The sequence below is a fragment of the Protopterus annectens genome, chromosome 2.part0 (genome assembly GCF_019279795.1).
Source record: "Protopterus annectens isolate FY-2018-M chromosome 2.part0, PAN1.0, whole genome shotgun sequence".
NCBI classification, from domain to species: Eukaryota; Metazoa; Chordata; order Ceratodontiformes; family Protopteridae; genus Protopterus; species Protopterus annectens.
Genome location: NC_056728.1, coordinates 1,160,073,418 through 1,160,093,417, shown reverse-complemented (window position 1 = coordinate 1,160,093,417; position 20,000 = coordinate 1,160,073,418). Strand labels below are relative to the sequence as shown.

Genomic DNA, 20,000 nt, shown 5'->3' with positions numbered 1-20,000 from the left:
CTTGATAAATCATGTCCCTCTCCAGTTATTGGCACAACACAGAGAGAAAAAAATAAAAAAACACAAAATTGACCCACTCTGCAAGGGCCCTTCAAATGCACAGTAATTTTGACTGACTGCTTCTGATTTATGTCCTGTCTGCAGTGGCCATACACTTCCATAGGTCTGCATTGGAGGGGGGATGTGTCATAGTCCATGGCTGGTAAGTCTTGGTTTGATTTAATATAGTCTGAGATCCCCCCAAATGCTTCTGGAACAGAAAGGGTAAATACCCTTCACAGGGTGAAGCTACAGTTAGAAGAATCTGAATTGGGGTGGAAATGTAAGAGGGAGATTTTAAAAAAAATCCTCCACTTAAGAGAAGGGGAAAATTAATTTGGTGAATCAGTCATTTCCTTAGGTGGAAAAGAGGGGTAGTCTTTTTTCCACTGTGTTTTTTTACCCTATAATGGAGTTCTAGTTTGTATGAGGCCATCTGAATGCAAGAGTGGCTGGAGTACAACTCCTGAAGCATTGGTTACTCTGCTGAATTCTGCTGTTTATGGGTCTGACAGGATAAGGGCCTTCTCGTGCTGATGAGTGGAAACCTGCCTGTTATTACTATAGTTTACACATAATCATACTGAATACTGGGGAAAGTCTGCTCACTTCTGCCTTGTGGAAGAAGGACTGAACCATTTAAAGAATGTTTTGTAGTGGGTTCTGCTGCAAAAACTTTAGACTTTGATACAGACTGCATTCCTACATATTTAGTTTAGACAACTCACCATTCTGTTGCTTCCTTGTATTTGGAGTGTAGGCTGTACTTTGCTTTGTATTTTTTCAATCTGTAAAAATTGATATTGAATTTAAAATTTCGGCTTTGTGGTTAAGCTATTTTCCCCTCCTTAAAAAAGAACTCCAGAGATGTCACTGTAGAAATTTTTTTTTTTATCGTGTAACAATGGACTTGTAAGATGCATACATGCACATTCCAGTAAGACCTTCATGTAGATGATTCCTGAGATTCCAGATAGGTCATTGTCATTTTCCATTTCCCAGTCTGACGTATGGGCTATCACAGCCCCATGAAGTGTTACCAAATGTTTAACTCTGGTCTTTGAAATATCTCAGGAAGCAGAGCATTGCTAGATTCTCTTACCTGAACATTTGTTTTCTAGTAGCTTAGTTCCAGGACAAGCTGTTACAACACTTTACAGTAATAGTTTATTTGCTTTACAGTAATAGTTTATTTGATGCAGTTTGTGGATATTTCTAAATTCAAGAATTATGTTTATCTTCTGCATTTGTATTAATCTTCTTAGCAGCTCTCATACGCTCAGTACAGGTGAAAGCCTTTTATCTTGGGAGAGAAGGGCTCTTGGCTACATAACTTCTTGCATTCCCCTTGTCCTTTATTGCAACACATTGCAGTAAACTTTATTGTGAGAAACCTTAATGGGCCCTCAGGAATGTATGAAACCAAGCTCCAAATTCTCTTGAAACAATGATACTACTTTTGCATTCAGCAAATGAGTTTTCGTGCTTGATTGAGCTGGCCATTATATACAAAAGAGAATGCCTTTCCTTCCTGTAATTTAGTCCCTGCAGTTGACAATAGACTGAGAGGCATGTAGAGTTTAACATATGGAGGATTCAAACTGTTTGGAGCCTTTTTGCTACCCATTTTAGTTTCATGACAAAATGCTTTTTGCTTCTTAGTCCTGGATACCGGACATCCCCCAGGGATAGCCTTTGTCCTGCATAATATTTTATATGTAGGCAATCCCTTAGCTCATACTTTTGCAATGGATTCTGTTACAGGTGAAACTGAATAAGGTAAATATTATCAACTGCAGATGCTGTAAGGGTTGCCAACTTTTCATGTAAAAAATTCTGGACGTACATGAAAGCAAAATGTGGTACCCCCCAAACACATGGGGCCCCCCACGCATGCAGTACACCCCACACGCAGCCATTCCGGTGTCCCATTACTTGGCTGTCTCTCCATTTCCCCCAGTTGCCATAAATACTGTTCAAAACTCTGTGTGCATACTGTTTTCAGCTTTATTTCTACAATGATTACAGATATTTGGATTTAAAGTAAAACTTGAATTTTGCAGCACAAACACTAATAGGCATTTGCTAAACGAGCAATACAGTCTCTCATAAACAGACATAGCTTTAATACTTCTTTGCCTTTAAAACTCTCATTCACTGAAACAGCATTGAAACTTACGTTCAAAGAAAATGCATCTGGCCAGTGGTGGAATAAGTTTACCTTTGGGGTTTTTGAAATCATAGGCCCCTTGCACACATTTTTAAAGCCATTAAAAAGTTATTTGATTCACCTTCCTGATTGTATTAAATTTTAATACATAGTAACAGCTGGCAGACATAAATTAGTAGCCATCACAGTTTTAAGACTAGTACGCTCATGCTCGTGTATAATCTCTAACGAAACAAACTGGCATATTACTGATATACTTAAATAGCAGAATTGCTCTAATCATAGTAATGTCAAGTTATATGGAACTGCCACAGTGTAAGGAAGGAGTTAATATGGGTGCCAGAAGCTGCTGAAGAGTGGGAAGGAACAGAGGGCAAGAGGAGCACTTACTGATTTAAAAAGCGTAGCATTTTTAAGCTATTTGCTACCATAACTGATAGAAGCTGTATAGTGTCAGTACGAGATGAATTAACAATGACAGCAGCATAGAAATTTCATGCAAAAATGCAAGTAAAGGTAGTGCTGAACCTGGTTGCTGTATTATCCAGTAGCATCAGTAATGAGATTAGCATAGCATGGCATTTGAAACCATTCATTGCTTTAGCCTATATCATGGTCTGCTGCTGAAAGAGGTTTATGAAGCCTTCCTCAGTAAGTTGTGGGTTTGAGTAAGCCAGTCATAATATCATCATTTACAGCTTGGAATAAGGCAATTAATCCAGGCAGAAATGTTTAACACAGAGTGCATCTTTACAAAAACTAACTAAAATTCCCAGAAGCACACAACTGAGAGACTTGAATAAGCTGCAACCTAGTGATGGAGATGAGCTAAAATTTCAGGCTGTAATATGATCATAGATATTAAAAGCACGTTTTGTTAGGCTGACCATTACCTGAACCATTACATACTTGATAGAAAGGACTTGCAGGAAAAACACACTTTGTACTGTGCAGATCTATATTCCTCTTATGAGGTCTGTAAACAACCACTGCCAAACTGCAGCAACACAAGCTTTCTGAAACATTGGATTTACTAGTAAGAGTAACAATATACTCTTGGGTGATGATATAAAAAGTTACTCCTGGAATAATGACTTTTTTGCAAATATATTTTGAACATTAGTCTCACCTGGCCTTGTGCGCAGATGTTAAATACTTACAGCTAGAAAACAGATACTGTGGCCTTCTGCCAGGTCTTCTAAAGAGGTTTACAATAAAAAAAATCAGGGAATTCAGATAGAATTTTGGGGAGACACAGTTATTAATGCCATTCCAACTCCATTTGAATGCATTTCAGCTCTAAAGTACATGTCAGAACAATGTTTGCATTGGTAGATAGAGTCCAGTGCTCTCATACACACCCTGCATGCAGTAACAGAAATGTTGTCTTGAATGGTGAAAGAAAATTGTTTTTTACTTCTGGTCTAATAAGAATTTAGTGCACATATTATGAATATGACTTTTGTACTGTCTTGTGAGTAATGGTCACCTACCCCCCCCCCCCCAAGTAAAAACTGGGTATATTGCCAGGCTGTGGCAACACAGTCATCTAAAATGTTGGATATGTTAACCGTATGAAAATGGTCATATGTTAGTTCTCTTAAACCAATTCACACTAAATCCAGAGAGTTCTAGTAGTATACTTGAGTACAAAACACCCACATACATACTGTCCCAGATGACTATGCATGCCCCTTTAGAGAGGGTACATCAGATGTGACAGTGAAGTCTTCACATAAATAAGATAGCCATGTTGCTCTTTGACAAACACTGCTGCCCAACAAGCCTCATCAGTATTCAGGCAGAAGTAATGTTATAGGTGCTCTTTTCATATATTAACTACCCCTCAAAAAATGGTAGATACTTTTCTGTACACTTCTGATTTCTCATTGATAAGCAAATGAAAAACATATGGCTAACGTTCAACTTACAGCTTTTCGACACACACACAAACACACACATTGTCCTCAACAAGCCTTATTATTTTTGAATGTGGTGATGATGTGATGACGTAACAGCACCACTTGTTAGACTGTGTGTTAAATTTATAGTTGTAAACATTTTGCCAATAAGCATTGAACAAAACACATGAACCAATAATGACAAAACTGCCCAATTCAAAACATTTCAACCATAAATGGCCACTCATACTTCTGTCATTAAAATCCACCAGTATCAGTCAATATGCACAATCTCTGCAGAAGTAAAACATCATCTAAATAATTCCACATTAAAGAGATCTGCAACTAATGAAAAGTTGCTGCTAGAAAACAATTTTATATTTCAGTGTTTCATCTACAAATCAATGCATGTTGCCGTTGAAGAATTGATTGCCTATGTTACGTTAAAAAAATGGTAAGCTGGTAATATTGCAATAGGAAATGGATGGCAAACTGAAAACAGGTTCATAGTTACTAGGCATCATAGGAGGACATACTCAGGACTGCAGCACCATGCCCCATTAAAATACAACACAGTATGTGCTTGAGCAATCCATCTATATGCTGTGGGAGTAGAGCCCACACTCACAGCCTTCTAGATCAATGTACAAGTATGCTTTGAACAGAGGAGTCTTACCTCAGTTAAAGGTTAAAGCTGAGGGAGAAAAAAAAAATGGAACTTGCATGTGCCGCAGTTGGATTAGAAAACTCAGAGCAAACACCAGCCGGACTCATGCTTTGCCTGGGGCTTTTCAGCATACAGTCCAAACATCTTCTTTATAATTCAAATTCCGCGTGCGAGTAAGACAGTAGACAGATGTAAACAACAGTTGCAAAGACGCTGTTCTCGTCTTCTGCACCCGGATGCAAAGGGAATTCTTAAAGAAGAACTCCCCTAAAAAAAAATGTAATTTTTTTAAACTAAAGGAAAATGTGCACAGTGCACCATTGTTTCCGGACAACACAGGCATTTTCCTTTCTTCCGGACAGTGTCCCTTAATTCTGGACTGTCCGGAAGAATTCTGGATGGTTGGCAACCCTAGATGCTATCCAAACATGAAACCTTACATGTCCTACCTCTCTCTAAGCTGCTGTTGATCAGTGGAGGTATTATTCTATACTCCTTTACGAAGTCCCTTTGTCTTTGTGTGATTAATCTGCCCACACTAGTGACCAAAGTTCCCATCTCCATTATGAATTTCTTGAAATGTTGAAAGTAATCAAGAGCCCTTTCAGACTAATGCAAACCAAAATTAAAGTACTCCTCCTTCTGGGCATCTAGCTTGGTTACCCTCCCCATTTTTCCTGCATCATTGTAATATTAAAGCTGTTGTGTTATTCAAGCCTTACCTGTGTTTCTTTCAGGGTACTTGTTGCTTTTTACATGTTCTGTTATGGCAAGGTCAACGGGGTAGGCCAGATCCCATCATACTTCTCTTGTGGAGGTGTTCAACTCAAACCCTGAGTAAAGAGTGTTGTTCCTTGGGGCCTTTACTTTATGTCAGAGAAGCTTACTTTGCTTCCCTTTGAGACTGCTGTTAAGTCTCTCTTAACATGGCTGTCTTGGAAGAACCCTGTTTCTGGTAGCAGTAACTTGCTAAAAAGTTTTTTGAAACTGCAAGTTTTACTTAAAATGGCACTTATATTACACCAGGATGTGACCTTGATAACAAACCTTATATTTATTCCTAAATGGGGCATTTATTTCACTTCGGAAGCAGGTATTGCATTTGACAGTGCCCTAACCTATCCTTAAAATGAGAGGTAGTGACTACTCCATTTACTTAGCTGTCTGCAGGTAGATTTAATATTACACTGGAGACTAAAACACTGCATAATGTAAGTGCATTGCCTTTCATGTCTTTGCAAAGGGCAGAGAAGGAATGTAAAGAAAATTGTAGCAAGGAGCCATCAAAAATTATATCAGCAGGTCTGAAATCATAGCACTCAAAATTTGCATATGCATAAACTCACACCATGGGGGGCTACAATGTGTATTTTTCTGGTATAACTATGCACTGTAAAAAGATACACATGCCTGCTTTCTTTGCTTGTTATATTTGGTGGTCATAGTATAGTTTGTCGTGTTTGTGGAACTTTCACTAAATGCAAATGCACACTTATGCTGGATTTAAATAAAATTACAGAAGACACTTCAGCCTGGAACTGAACCAGAGTTCCAGGCATTTTTTTTTAACAAAGCTACACAGATCCCAAACTTTGTTTGCTTGTCTAGGCAGTTTTAATGTGATTCCCCCCTTCCCCCAGGGGAAAGAATGTTCATTCTAGTTATGTACAATATGTATATGCAATTAGAGCAATATTCTAAAATTGTGTTGTCACCTGAACAAAATATGGCCTGTAAACTCTTCAGTTTTTTTAGCAAACATGCATTGTATTTTTCCACAACCCATGTCCTTTCTACTCGTCAACACATTATAACTGTGTATAGTTACTTACACACACACACACACACATGCAAAAGTATAAATTACAGCCACTTGTATGAGTATATAGATGTCTGATGTTTGCTTATGATCAAATAAATGTATAAATAATGACTTGGATATGTATTTCTTATTGCTATTGTCAGGACCACACAGTTTGTCCCCTTCCAACGCCCTTCCAACATCTTAGCTCAAGATCAAGAATCAGGGACAGATACTTAGTTGGTAGTGTAACAGAATTGGCATTAGTATTTTTGGAAGGACGTGAAGTGTGAAACTTGTACTTCTGTCATTATTTAGAGACTGCAGTCCACAACAGTTTGCCTAAAAAACACTAATTTTAGAAAGAGCAGACAAAAGTTTGAAGCAAAATTAGGGAAGGTTGAGAGCTGTGCCTTGTTTACAGAAAGAAATGCTACATCTACGTGTATGATTGTACATACCTCAGATGTCTGCTTGAGATCAAATGAATGAATAAATACATAAATAAATCAGAAATGTGTCAGCTCATTGCTGTCAGAACCTTACAATGCAGCCTATTAATACTCCCCTGACCTCTCAGCATAGCTTAAGAGTCATACACATAAAGTCAGAAACTAATTTTAAATGTTGTTATGGTATACTTAAGAAGTTGCTAGAATAACAATCTTTACATCACCAAACATTTTCTGAAGGATATGAAGTCTGAAACTCACCTTCCTGTAATTATTGGGCTACTGCAATCCACAACAAGATGCTAGAAAACTGCTAAATTTACAAGGAACAGACAGAAATAAATTTCAGTTTCTTTGCTTAAGAATTTTGTACAAAGCCAAAAGTAATTCTGATAATAAAAATCATAACGGGCAATTTTTTATTTTTTTATTTTTATGTATTTGTTAATCATATAAGCCCACTGGATAAGCGTATGATTTAGGACAATCTGGAAGCACTTTCTAGTTAAATTACTTGCTCAGTTCACCCACTAGGCAAATGGAGATAGAAGGAATCAGACCTTTTTTGACTACAGGAGGCATGTTATTAACAGCTCAGCCCTTAATCCCCATCATTAGCTGCCAGACAGCTCTGATCTACAGTTAACAGAGCAGCATGTGTTGCATTGAAATGCATTTCCTGAACTGTAAAAAGTACGAAACCCTAATGACTGATGTTATTGGCTGTAATCCTTAGTGATTTACCAGAAAATTAAAAATGTTAGATGGCAAAAATATGAAGTTAAATCAAGGACATTCTGCAAAATCAGAGACCGTTAGAGGCAGAGTGACACTTTCCTGAGAATGCACTCACACAGACGCACACAATTGATGCATATACCTGAAGTGCACTGCACAGTTGTACAGTTAATTTACCATATATACACATTAATTATCGCAGTGGCTTCATTGCTGTAGTGCTAGATTGCAGGCTTGTCCTCTTCTGGTCCATTTTGACTATGACCGGGTGCAGAAGTTTCTCTTAACATTGGCTGTACAATCAGCCAGTGAAAAAGAAGAAATCAGAACAGTGAAGCAGGCACAGCTTCACAAGTTAAAAGCATAGTGGCTGAGTTGTACAGTGTGATCAAAGGTCTTGTTAAAGAAGTATATTGTGCCATAACTGAGAAATGTGTTAAACCTTTATCTGTAGTGGTCAAGCCTTACTGTGCCAAGGCTTTGGTTGCATCTGCAGAGTTATCTTAGAAACTCATTTTTGGAAGATATCAGTGATAGCTTCCACATGTCAATGTATTTAAAAATTTGTTGCAAATGGCTTCTGGATGTAGGTGTTCCTTGGGTAGGGTCATAGTGGGAACTCTTCTCAGCTAGGGAGATTGTTTTTTTCTTGGTGCTTTTTTCCCATTTTCTTACCTTTGTTGGTCTTTGGTTGTTGCTGGAAGCAGCCTTTTTAAGTAAGATAGAAAAGCTGAGAGCAAGATGGGCTGTAATATTGAGTCAGCAAAACTGTCTATTCCAGTAGCTGTACATATTTCTCCATTAACCTGTCCTTGCTGCTGTTTGTGTCACATTCCCTTTTATTTCAGGAATAAAGTTTTCAGTGGTAGCTAGGGGTGGGCATTGGAGGCACAACCCATCATATGCTTCCTATGTCAGAAATGTGATGCCACTGATATACGATACCATTTAGGACTGAAAAGAATGTCATGCTGTGTACCACCACTTGTGGCTGGAGCAAGTCCCCCATCATAAATCTGCTGCAAGGAACACTTAAACATCCCACATTTAAAATGACCATTTCATAATTTTATTTTAACCTTGAACATTTCTCAGTGAGGTAGTTGCAGAGTTTGAATTTCTCTACAAAATATGTTTTTGCATCTTGAAAGTGGACATTATAGTCATTGTGCTAAGCTGACTACGAAAGATGACTGCTTATGTTACAGTATCTTTTCTAATAATGAAATTGTATATTTTTTCCTACTACCACTGTTTTCTCCATCAGGATTTTTGTATACAGCTGATGTGCAAGTACTTGCATAGGTCATTCATGAAATTGGGTAAAAAAAAATAAAAAGCAGAGTATAAACCATCCCAAAACACTGCTGGTAAAGATGCTGCACTGACCATGATGTTGCTTTCATTGTGGATAATAGTGTAGCAGTTGGTTATGCTGCCTCATGTCACTTCGTCCTTAGTTTGGTTCTCAGCTGTGTGCTTTCTGTGTAGAGATTACATGTTCTTCCTCCCTGTATCCATATGAGTTTTCACCGAGTCTGGTTTATGTCTTCATCACAAAAACATATTTTGAGTTAATTGGCAATCCTCTGGGTGTGTATGTTGATAGACTAGCATTCTGTATGAGATTAACTTCCTAAATTGTGCCCGTTGAGTGCCTGGATAAGTTCTGACTCCCTAAGATCATGAATTGTATAAACTGAATAAAGTGGGTAATCAGAGCATGAGTGAGTGAATGGACAGTGTCTGTAGAAATTCCCAGGACCCTAGTTAACAACCCTTGGAATGGTAATACAGAAGTGCAAATGTGGGGGAGTATATCCTAAGTCAGAGGTTGTGTTATCTCAAAGTATCCGCCATACTCTGAGGTGCAGTGGTCTTGTACTTGGCATGCATTATAAATAGCAAGGATGGGAGAGGGTAGACAGATGCTTTAAAAGTGTAACATTGAGTATGAAAATGTCAGTTTTTTTGTTTGTTTGAATCCTAAGTTAGTTTATTTCTTGAAGTGTCATGACTTGAAGGAGTGGTTCTCTTATTTCTGATAGGTAGCCTGAATCACTATTAAATTATTGTGTGACAAGGTCCCTTATGCTATTCCATTAATTAGGTTTATTTTGTTAGTTGTGTTAATTACTACTTGTTGAGAATAATCCTTGTTACCCAAGGGAATGTTCTTCAGTGTCTTGAGTGTTGTATATTGTGAGACAAGATGCTACTGCATCATTTAGTCAAATAGGTAAATAGCCCAATGTATGTTAAATCCGTTTATGGTGAGGGTCCAGTTTGAGCTGTTAAATTGTGTTTTTTATAATGAGGAATCCCCATGTTGTTCCACTGATCATATTCATTTTATAACATGCCTAGAAATCGGGGTAGACTTCCCACAATGGTACAAAAAAGTACTTGACTAGCAAATTTTACAGACAGACTTGGTACATATATAAGGGTACTATGAAGTGACATGATAGTAGTTGGGCTTCTTAAAGGCTTGTAGGCCTTTAACATGATGGTACATACAGTCTTGGTACATACAGTCTTTGAAATTGAACATGTCATTTTGTGGTAAGGGCACAACATACTCATTTGGTAACTAGGTTCTTGTTTTAAAACAGTGTATTACTGTAGTGTGGTAAGAAGAGGAGGGTAAATATTTATAATCTAATACAATATTCTGCTCCTTTAAAGGTTGCTGTCTGCTTCTGTCATTCAGATAGTGCTATCACTGTTGACCCTCATGTGTATTTCAGTTTCACCCTTAAGTAATGGCTGTTTAATTTGCTGAAGAAGTTAACAAGTCAAGTTTGACCTGTGGCAGACTGAGAGATATGTGCTATAACTAGAGAAGTATAAATTGTCATTCAGAAACCATAGGGAAGGCTCCATTTGAAACAGAATTATGGTAACAAATGAGAAACATTTTGTTTTAAGATAGGAGGGCTAATAAGAAAAGCAGAATTTTGTAAACATACATTGTTCCTGTCTCCAAAGTCTAGTGAGACGAGTTGATCGTATGGAGCATTCCATTGGAAGCATTGTGTCAAAGATTGATGCTGTGATCGTTAAACTGGAAGCAATGGAGAGAGCAAAGCTGAAGAGGAGGGATGTCTTGAGTAGACTTTTAGAAGGAGTCACAGAGGTGAGCATTTTGTGTCTTGGAGTACAAATCACTGTTTTTATTCATAGTTTTGTCACCGGAAAATTCAAATGTCATACTCCTGTCTCTTTCAAGTTATAACCACACAGAAAGATAATGCAGTGTGATGTACTTTATTTTCTTTACTTTGTCATTTTATACAATACATTGAGCAGTAGTTTAACAGCATGTTGTAATACTTCTTGTCTAGTGCCGCAGCACTTATTATGGAAGGTGGAACAGTGTATAGTTGTAGTCATCAAAGTGTGAACTGTGTCCTTCAGAGTCTTCATTTGATTACAGTAAATAGAGAGCTCAGCTCTAGATCTACACTGTATGCAGAGTCTGCCGAATTGTATATCATCTTTGGGGTTGGTTACTAACAGTAAATCTTAACATTTGCATTTACCCATCTTGTCTGCTGTTATTGTCCTGGATAGAGTTTTTATCAGCTGTGCCCATGTACCCTTGAAGGATAGTGCTGGTCTCAGTTCAGCATTCCCCTGAACCATGGTTTACGCATGAGGCAACAATGTGCAACCAGCATTGCTAGGCACTTTTATTTTCTTTTGGTGAAATACTGAAAGATGAAGAAAGTCCTACCTCTGGCTCATTTGGTAAAGAGGAGGGTTTTATAATGCCTGCAGCTTCTCCCCTCTCTCATGACTGTGATAAGGAGAATTTTCTTCATACACTTCAGGTTCTCTAGAAGATTTTTTTTCTTTTGTGCAGATTTTAAGTATTGTGGGACACATTTAAAGTTGATCTTTAATTAATTCCTGTTGTGCTGATGACATATATAAAAAAGTGACAAGACTCTCATATTCATAATTGACAGAATCACCACTTTTGCAGCACTTTACAAGATGTTTGGTAAGCAAATGGTCCTTGTCTAGATTCACAGGCTCTAGCTTCAAAAAGGCTCCCAGGATGTGTAAGTCTCCATTAGGACTGATACAGGACACACAAAGCCGAAATTGCTAGTGCTGGTTCATCAGCATCCTAGAGTGGTAATGCTCTCCCTCACTTATCTTTGCCTTTTGATAAGGATGCATGTACCCCTGAGAGACTAGCTCTGTTGTGTTTACACTAAATTTGCTTAGCTCACCTGTATAACATCTCATTTAAGCTTAACTCGCTGGTCTTCTGAGGTGTGCACATAGGACCTGGGTGATCCAATACCAAACTATCTGCTTTCATATCACCCCTGCCCCCCAAACTCTGCTGTATACTATTAAGCTATGCCAGTAGTGCATTCTAACCTGTGTTCAGACCACCTTTATGCTGTACTAGTGTTCTGATCCCAGAGCACACCCAAGGGCACCCCACTTGGTGTTTGTATAACTGCCCACCCCACTTTAAATAAATACATAATTTCCTGGCTCAAACGATACATTCTAGCATATCACACATGTTTTAAGAGGTTTCTTACCTTTTGGTACTGATTGATTGTTTTTCTTATGTGCCCCGCTCAGTTCACCCTTGCTATGCCAGGGCTCACTCTGCTCTGCTATCCTACCCCAAATTCCCACCCACCCCCTCTATCCCTCTTCTTATCGGACACTAGCCACAGCCTCCCAGCTCCTCTAACCAATCATAAACACAGGCTCATATCATTGGATACACCTGAGACTACCCACGCCCAGCCATCGAATTACTTCAATATCCACAATAACTTCTTCTCATTTCCTCTCCTATCCCCACCCCTATAACCCTCCTCCTTGTCTCTCCCAGCACACTTCTACCTACCTAGTCTCTCTCAAGTGTACGTCATTCAGCATATTTCATACTAACCTATCACAACATGCTATTATTACACACAGTTTCTCTAATCACTTTGTCATCACTTTCCCTGCTGACCTCTTACCACACCCACCTACAAGAATCTTATCCCTACTATTCTACAGCTCCCAAATCTATCTACACTAGTCTATACCAATTACCTATCTTCTCTGCTATTTTCAATCCCTGTCCCTTGGACTACACTACTTTTATAATACTATCTTATCACAACACACCCACACTCTCCCAACAATGTGACAGAGATGTAATAAAAATACTAAAGACTCTTGTTCACATAGCCTCTATCTTGTTGCGGTGACATCCATCCAAACCCCGGTCCATCAACTTCTTTAAACACTCCCACCTCCCAAATTCCCAACCGTCCCATTAACTTACTTCATCTCCCCAGAAAATCAACTGACCTACTCTTATTTAACATTAAGATTAGGAGCATCTCAAATAAAATTCACAACCTGCATGCCTGTCTGTCACTATACACTCCAAACATAGTTGTAACAGAGACATGGCTTAAATCACACATCACAGATAATGAAATTATCCCACCAAGATATAAAATTCTAAGAAAAGATAGAGTTAACAAGAAAGGTGGAGGTATTGCCTTATTATATAAAAATCACCTTACAGTAGAGACTTTAAATATAAAACATCCCAACCTGGACAAAGCAGAAACACTTTTTGCCCAACTAAAATGCAATTCAAACAAGCTAATAAATATAATTGGATGCTATAATACCACCCAGAAACTATATAGCCATTCTTAAGAACTTACTCCATTGGCCCTGCACATCACTCCAACATGAAATTATTATCCTGGGAGTCTTTAACATTGATTGGCTTACATGCAACTCTCATGCCCTCACAAATCATATTAACCTTCATGGTTTTACACAAACTATCCAAACTCCGACCAGATCAGACAAGTCAACTAACAGGGAATCAATCCTTGACTGGATGCTAACAAACAGACCAGTCCACCCCTCTCATACAGGTTGCCTACCTGATGGTCTAAGTGAACATCTAACAACATATAACAACCTTTCTGCTTAGACAGCTTTTCCATCACAATAAAGGAACTGTCTACCAAATAATTAGAAATTAAAAGAATCTTAACCCCAACAACCTCATTACAGACGTAAAATGTTGTAACTGGACACCATTAAAACATCTTGACCTAAACAAAGCTGTCACTTTTTTTAATTCCACCTTTCTAAATATCCTGAATCTGCGTGCCCGTCCCAGAACCATCAGAATCAAAGCTAATATTGCTCCCTGGCTAAGTAAGGAGACCAGATCCCTTCTGAAAGCCAGGGACAAAGCCTGGAATCATTGGCACAAAATCAGGTTCCAAGCCACTAAATAAACCTACCTGGACCTCAGGAATAAAGCTAAAAAACTGGTAAAACTTGACAAAACTAACTACTCCCATAATCTACAAATAAAGCATCAGCACAATCCTCAAAAGTTCTGGGCAGCTGTTAACAAAATACTGTTACCAGGTAAAAGTACTACTCTCTCCCCTACCTCTGAAAACACATCATAAACCATAGTCACACAATTTAACAAATGCTTTGCCAACACGATTCTTGCTCTATCCAATCAGCAAAACATCTCTAACAACCCTCCCCCTACAGAAGCCTGTATATCACCTTGCAATAACCACTTATTTCACTTCCAGCCCATCTCTACTGACAGGATTAGAAAATACCTTAATAAACTCAAGCCCACAACATTAGCATCTGACAAAGTAACAGCAGAATTCCTACAAATAGCAGCGATGCCATTGCCTACCCTATATCCATTCTCATTAACTGATCCCTGACCGAAGCCTTTGTCCCCGAAATATAGAAAATATATATAATCCCTCTTCATAAAGGAGGGAATTCCACAGACCTGACAAAATATCGTCCAATAGCTGTCCTATCCCCTATAGCCAAAATCCTGTAGAGATGTATACACACCCAAATTATGGACTACTTGCATACCTACAAACTTCTATCAGTTGCTCAACATGGCTTTCACCCCATCACAGTACCACCACAGCTCCTGTGTCCTTCACCAGTACAGTTTACCACAGAAATAATGACATATTTGTATCTGCCACCTTCCTCGACCTGTCAAACGCCTTTGACATAGTTCGACACAGCACACTCATCAAAACACTGTCTAATATAGGCCATAGTGACTCCTAATTAGCCTGGTTCCAAAGCTACCAGGCCAATCGCCAACAAGCAGTGCTGTGGCAGCACAAACTCTCTCCACTGTTCAGAGTCACTCCTGGTGTGCCACAAGGCTCCATTCTAGGCCCATTACTTTACTCTCTGTATACTAACAACCTCCACTCTTCCCATTCCTCACGCATCTGTCATACAATATGCAGGTGAATCCATGCTACTCTGTGCAGATTCTTCCTTACAAGAACTTCAGTCACTTACTCAACTATCCTTCCTATCAGTTGAAACATTTCTATCTAACATACAAATTATTTTGAATCCTAGTAAAACAAAACTGCTTCGTCAAACCAACCAGATCCACCTCCTTAGACCCCACCTTTAGTATCAAATCCAGTAACAAAACCATAATTTCTCCCATAGCTTACACAAAACTTCTCGGTGTTGAGATTGGCAGTAATTTGATATTTGATATTCACGTTGCCCACACTGTTAAGAAAGTACATAAGAAACTAGGAACTCTCTATAGGAATAGGCAGTATCTTACCAAACACTCAAAGCCCACTATATCACGTACCCACCTCCTTTCCACCCTACTGTACGCCTCCCCTATCCTTACCAATCTTAGACTGATTTAACAAAACCAGAATCCTGCTGTAACAAAATCACCAGGTTTGCCACTGACTCCACATATAAAACGCACCATTGCCTAGCTTTAAAATAGCTTAACTGGCTAGAATTTCCACAACTCCTGCAGTACAATCAAGTTATGCTAGCTCATAAAATTCTGCATAACCCTGAGAAAACCCCTTCACTGCAAACCCTACTGCAACCATACTAAATTAACAGGACTCTACACTCAAACAATAAATTTCTTCTTGAAGTAACTAAACTCCTCAGTACAGCAGGAGAATCACTCTTCTCTAATTTCATATCCAAAATATGGAACTCCTTACCAACACACATCTTCTGTCTTACGCTGAACACCGTTTAAAAAGTCACTAAGAACACACTTTAATTCTAATTGGCTCTGCTCCTGTACTGGTCCAGGCTAGCTTCAATCTCCAGTTTCACTATCCTCTACTCTGTACATGGTGGTTAACAGCGCTTTTGTTTTTTGTAAACAGGGCTATATTCTAGGACTATTACGTAACCATACTAGTCATTTTTAGATTTTAGGTTCATAGGTAGATACTAGGCTATCTGCCCTAGGGCATTTACAAGCCTAGCCAGAGTGTATTTGGCTTCCGCCTCCCTATTAGATTAGCCTACTGTGCCTCTGTAAAGTAGGTCACAGAAGGTACCCTTTTAAGATTAGTTTACTGTGCCTCTGCCTAGCAGGGACACAGAAGAGATCCCAGGGGTGAATTTGTGATTTCCCATCCACGCGTCCAGATTTCGCTTGGAGGGTCAGCGAGGGGCTATGTCTAACATGAATTGGGATTCTATTCCAGAGTGAGGGGAGCCTCTGGGAAATGAATCTGTCTCTCCAGCATGTCCTGTTTATTTTTGTGCTGAGGTTTAGGTCCCTGGAGTGTGTAGCTCTAAGGGACTTGGATTTTTTGAGGTGGAGCATGTCCATTAATTCTGGGTTTGACATGGCTTTGTACGTCAGGCATAGATCGCCTCTGAGTAGGTGGTAAGTAACTGAGTAGAGCTGGAGTTTCTTTAGTCGAGCTGCATAGGACATCTGTTTGTAGCCCATGATCCTCTTGGTGAGGTACTTTTGGGGTCTCTCCAGTTGCTGCAGGTGTCGGGTAAGGTACATCCCAAAAGGGGCATTGTATTCAATTATGGGCCTGATGAGTGACAAGTAGAGGGGCACAATGACCTCTCTTGATCTAGATGCAAACCCTTTCGTGATAAGGTGGGCTATATAGAAGGTCTTTCTAACCACTTTGGCAACGTGATTATCAAAGGAGAGATTACTATCTACGTTGGTCCCCAAATCTCTAATTACTTCTTCCGTACTTAATGGATTACCACCTATGTGATAATTTGTAGGCACCTTGTTTTTCCCAAAGGGAATGACTATGCACTTTTTAGCATTTAGCTTGAGGCCGTGGCTCTGGCACCAAGCATCTGTCTCTGTGAGACCCTTTTGGTGGATGCTTGTGTCAGCTGGAGATTCGATTATGGCCCCCAGTTTACAGTCATCTGCAAACTTTGTCAGCCATAATCCACCCGTGTTAGCCTGAACCTCAGAGACGTATATACCGAACAAGAAAGGTCCCAGAACTGAGCCCTGTGGGATGCCACTTGTAACTGGTTTGGATTCGGACATGGCACCTGCGATTCTGACCATGTGGGTTCTATCTCTGAGCCAGTTTGCAACCCATCTTGTGATATAGGGGTTGATATTTAAGCTGATAAGCTTATTTATGATGCCCAAGTGGGGTATTGTGTCGAATGCTTTTGCGAGGTCCAGGTAGGCTGTGTGGACTACCTTGCCCTCATCTATGGCTTTGGTAACTGTTTCAAAGAAATCAACTAGGTTTAAGAGGCAAGATCTGTCCTTAACAAAGCCGAATTGGGTAGGGTCCAGTGTCTGGAGGCTCCCAATGTCTTTGTTTATGAGTTCCATGATAATACGCTCCATAGCTTTACAGACCAGACTAGTCAGGCTTATGGGGCGATAGTTCCCGGGTTCCGTTGTGGCACCACCTTTGTGGAGTGGGACCACTGTAGCTGTACGCCATTCTTTGGGTACATATCCTGTAGTAAGGCTAAGTTTGAACAGTGACTTAATGTGAGGGTTCAGTTCTTCTTGGAGCTCGTGTAAGACACAGCCTGGGACACCGTCCAGTCCCATAGATGCTGTGTTTTTTGCTTTTGAGAGGGCAGCTTTCACCTGCGCATTTGTGATGTCAGGGAGGTTACATTCAGTTGGGATAAGCATTTGCTCCTTTGGGGGGAAGGGGGGGGAGTTTGCACTGAATCTGTCTGCTAGGATGTTGGCTATGTCTGTAGGTTCGGTATATTTTGTACTGTTATGCAACAATTCAGAGCATATCTGGGAGTTTCCACCCATGTTCCTGACATAACTAAAGAAGGCCTTGTGATTATCTTTAGTGTCTAGGGCAATTTTTCTTTCGAAACTGGCCTTTGATGATTTTAGGAGGGATCGAAGTTTCTTGCTAATACTGATCAGAGATGCCTTCCCTTTTTGGGATTTTGCTCTGTCATGTAGTAGCTTCCTCCTTCTGTTGTATAGCTTATTTATGGCCAGGGTCCACCAGACCGGTCTCCTGTTTTTGGAGGAGTGAGTCTTGGTTTTATTTGGGATAGCACGATCCATGCATTCTTGCAGGTGCTCATAGAATGCATTTGTAAAGGATTCTGCGGATTGGACTGTATTATCCTCTGGCCCAGGGGCTTTGAAGGATTCCACCTCAGTCATGAGAAGTGCAACGTTGGCTTTTGAGAAATTCTTTACAGTGATTTCCATGGCTGGGGGTGAAGACAGGATATGGATGTCCAGGGAAATTTGTTTATGGTCTGATCTTACCAATGAGGGGTTTACCTCTGGTGTGGAACATAGAGTTCCCATGTTGGTGATGACCAGGTCCAATATGTTGTTCCCTCTTGTGGGAGTGGTGACCAGTTGTTCCATTGCATTAGAGTTTATAAATTCAAGGAATCGTTGGGCGAGGGTGTTTGGGCTTGAGTAGTTTTCCCAGTCAATGTTTGGGTAGTTGAAGTCACCCAATAACATAGTGTTTGGAGAGACCTTCATATTCTCCAGTGTTCTCAGGAATGCCAAGTGGGGTTCCTGTAATAGGGAGGGTGTTCTGAAGCAGGCTACAAACTGAAAGACAGTTTTTCCCGCTGTTAGTTGCACATGGATGGTTTCCGATGCTTCGTGCAGTGCCACTAACCTGGAGGTGTAGGTATCTTTGATGAATATAGATACTCCCCCTCCTTTTGTGCTTCAGTCCGAGTTTTGGGGCCAAAACGCATGGTATGAGTTATAACCTGGTAGTGCTGGGGTGCTCTCAGGAGCCTTGAACCAGGTTTCTGTTACTGCACAGACATCGATTTTCTCCATACTGAGGAGAGCCTCGAGTGCGTGCATCTTGAGGTTTAGACTTCTGGCATTGAGTAGCATTACCTTTAGTTTTTTATCCTTGGGTTGTCTATGGAGGTGGGTTTGTCCTTTGAGCCTTGCCTAAAAAGGCACTATGGGGGTGGCAAGAGCCTTGGCCAGTATACGAAAGCCTAAGGGTGACAGGTGCAAGCCGTCCCTAGCAAAGCAACGTGGCTTGTCGAGCATGTCATCCCAGGCTGACAGACACTGGATCCCCTTTGAATGACACCAATACTTTAGCCAGTTGTTGAAACTGATCATTTTGTCTTTATACTGTGGCATCATTCTTGGTGAGGGCAAGATGCTACTCAAGGTCAGGGTCATACCAGCCTGGGCTACATGGTCAGAGAGCTCCTCTGTCTGTTTTCATGTAGTCCAGGGAGGTACGTCTCAGGTCATTCACACCAGCATGGACAATGACGGAGTCATACTTGTACTTGCTTTGGAGTGACCCGAGTGCTTGTGTTATGTGGCGGATCCTGGCACCCGACAGGCAGCTTACAGTGACCTTCTCCTTGTTCAGTCTGTTGAGCGGGACGTCCGTGTGCGGGACAATAGAGTCTCCTATAACAAGTGTATTTGGTGTGTTGTTTGGCCTTAAGGGCTGTGACTGTGAGGCACACTGATTTTGTGAGATATGTGATTCGTGGGTATTGTTGAGGGGTGGCTGTTGCTTGGATATCTGCTTAGGAGGTCTTTGCTGTTTAGGCAGATTTTTATTTAGAGCCTCCGAGTATGTTTTTGTGTGTTTATGTGTTGGGTATGCAGATGCAATAGGTCTGTGTGAGACTGGATTTGTGGTGTGGGTTGTTACCTTTTCCTCCTGACTAACTGTGCCAGTCTTGGATTGAGAGAGCTCTGCCTCCAGTTTGGCTGTGCAACTGCATCTCTCACATGTATTCGAGTTTGTTGGAAGGAGGAGAGGGTTGTCTGTGTACATAAGGCAATTGTAACATTGCCTCAAAATTCCCAGATTCACCAGCTGGACTGGAGAGTAACCTTGAAACTGACCCATGGACATACCAGATTAGTATAGGG

The 20,000-nt window shown here is 40.2% G+C and overlaps 1 protein-coding gene across 2 annotated transcripts in view; it reads left to right on the top strand.

The window, feature by feature from the left end:
- PKD2 (polycystin 2, transient receptor potential cation channel) overlaps positions 1–20,000 on the top strand; it is a 922,997-nt gene that overhangs the window by 866,666 nt on the left and 36,331 nt on the right. For both annotated transcript variants that reach the window (XM_044061361.1, XM_044061360.1), the window contains exon 14: positions 10,760–10,907. In XM_044061361.1, coding sequence (XP_043917296.1) covers positions 10,760–10,907 — 148 coding nt within the window. The remainder of the gene's footprint in view (positions 1–10,759; positions 10,908–20,000) is intronic.